The following is a 1,946-nucleotide window of genomic DNA, read 5'->3' on the forward strand; positions in this document are numbered from 1 at the left end:
TATATGTTGTATTATTTTAATTTATTATTTAAAAAAAATATGTTTAATATTATTTTAAGAATAAACATATTTAAAAGAATAAAAAATGAATTTTATTGATATTTTTTAATAAAAATAAAATTTTAAAAATATTTTTGTGTTTTGCGGATATATCCAATATCCGTGGCGGATCGGATCCAACCTTAAAAACTGCGGATATTGGATCCGATCCGATAATTTTAGTGAGGATCGGATCGAAATTTTGGTCATATCCGATCCGCGTGCACCACTGCTCATTGGCTCTACTCTCTTCTTCTTGGCGTTTTTGGTCAACACTCAGTCTAATTCATTGGGCCAAGCTTTTTTTGACCCAAATAAGTACCAATCCCCGGTGATAGAAGAGCAATAGTGTTTGACCCAAAACAGAGAAGGAAACAGAGTGATTGACATTAGCAAGACATTTTTGGACCAAGTGTTGATCTATAATTTTGACAAAATAATTGTAGTGGTGAATGTGCATTACATATGATTTTGAAACTAATTCATGTACTTGTTGCATTTTCCCCATGCAGTATGAGTCTCACAGCAAATTGAATTGAGTTAAATTTGGTGATGATCACTACTATGATAAATTAGAGATAATACTCAATTTGGTCTCTGAAGTTACACTCGAGCCTCAATTTAGTCCTTAAAATTTTAATTGCCTCAATTTAGTCCTCAAACTTTTCAATTGACTCTGTGACGGAAACCACTGCAGGACTAACGTGATTAAAATTTGAAAAGATCAGGACTAAATTGAGGCAATTGAAACTTCAAGAATTAAATTGAGTATTTTCTCTTTTAACGAATAAGAAAAAAATGCATGCATGTATATAGATTGTAGAGCATCCCTCCGTCACCAAAGAATCATTTCAGCCACTCTTTTTAAAAATAGATTAACTAATCAAAATAGAAAGCATTCATTCCACACCATACATAGAATATTACTTACTCACATCATATTAATCAAAGTAGCAAATTAAATATATAAACAAGCTAAGTAAAGTAAGACAAACCCATCATGGGATCATGTTCTTCTCATTCAAAAGAATATTTAATCTGTAATTTGGTGTTAGAAAATAGGAATGCATGAGTGTACATTTGAATTCAAATTAGGATTCACGATGGGCAGATAGTAGATTCGCCGTAAATGTAGTCAAGGATAGCAATGACACCAAAAACAAAGGCTTGATCCATCCCTGGATTGACGACTACATGGTACACATCCTTGAATGTCTCCAATTCCTTGGTGATCCCAACCACGTTGCCTTGACAATCAAGAATGCTGCAACACTTGTCAGGAAAATATCCTTTGATCTCGAAATCCCAGGATTTGTTACTAAAAATCCTCGGTTGAGTGGTGATTCTGATTGGGCCACCTCCTTTTGAAATAAAACAAGATGATGATGATGACTCCTTCAAACTGAAAACCAACTGCTTCTTCACCACGGATCCAGAGGGTTCCAACTGATCTAAACGGTAACCTTTCCAAACCTTATTAAAGCAGAGCGCTTCAACGAATCCTGCACCCTTTCGACGCATGAGAAGCAAAGGAACAGAGTCAGCGTCTCTTAGAATGAGTTCATCCCTTTTACCAAGAACACCGCAACCATCCACCCTAAACACAACCTTGTGGCTGCTACAATCCGTCACCACCAAACCCCCTCCGTACACCGCATGCGGCCTCATCCTTACCACGAATTCCGTCTCACCACCCCGACAGTACAACTTGCTAATTACAGGCAGCATCTTTGCGTCTCTCAAACTGCAATATATATGTATATGTATGTATATATACACACACAAAGAGAGAGAAAGATCGAGAGAGATCAAGGTGGGTTTTGTTGAAGGGTTTGGCAAGTTTTTGACGTGGGAGATAAGACATGATGCATGGATAATATTGACGAGGAGGTTGCTTGTGGAAGAGA

At 36.6% G+C, this 1,946-nt stretch overlaps 1 protein-coding gene across 2 annotated transcripts; it reads right to left on the reverse strand.

The window, feature by feature from the left end:
• Nucleotides 925-1,940, reverse strand: LOC107638399 (protein LURP-one-related 6-like). 2 transcript variants are annotated; one of them, XM_016341651.2, is made up of 2 exons: nt 1,117-1,940; nt 925-1,082 (listed from the first exon to the last, which is right to left on the reverse strand). In XM_016341651.2, exon 1 carries the CDS (start codon nt 1,765-1,767, stop codon nt 1,138-1,140), a length of 630 nt encoding a protein of 209 aa, XP_016197137.1. In that variant the 5' UTR covers nt 1,768-1,940; the 3' UTR covers nt 925-1,082; nt 1,117-1,137. The 2 variants fall into 2 exon arrangements, with proteins under 2 accessions (XP_016197137.1, XP_020975945.1); XM_021120286.1 differs by having other exon boundaries at nt 925-1,078; nt 1,113-1,940.

This window comes from Arachis ipaensis, chromosome B04, assembly GCF_000816755.2.
Source record: "Arachis ipaensis cultivar K30076 chromosome B04, Araip1.1, whole genome shotgun sequence".
Taxonomy (NCBI): domain Eukaryota; kingdom Viridiplantae; phylum Streptophyta; class Magnoliopsida; order Fabales; family Fabaceae; genus Arachis; species Arachis ipaensis.

Coding starts and splice junctions, on each gene's coding strand:
- LOC107638399 (XM_016341651.2), bottom strand. CDS start 1,767: ATGCTGCCTGTAATTAGCAAGTTGTACTGTCGGGGTGGTGAGACGGAA.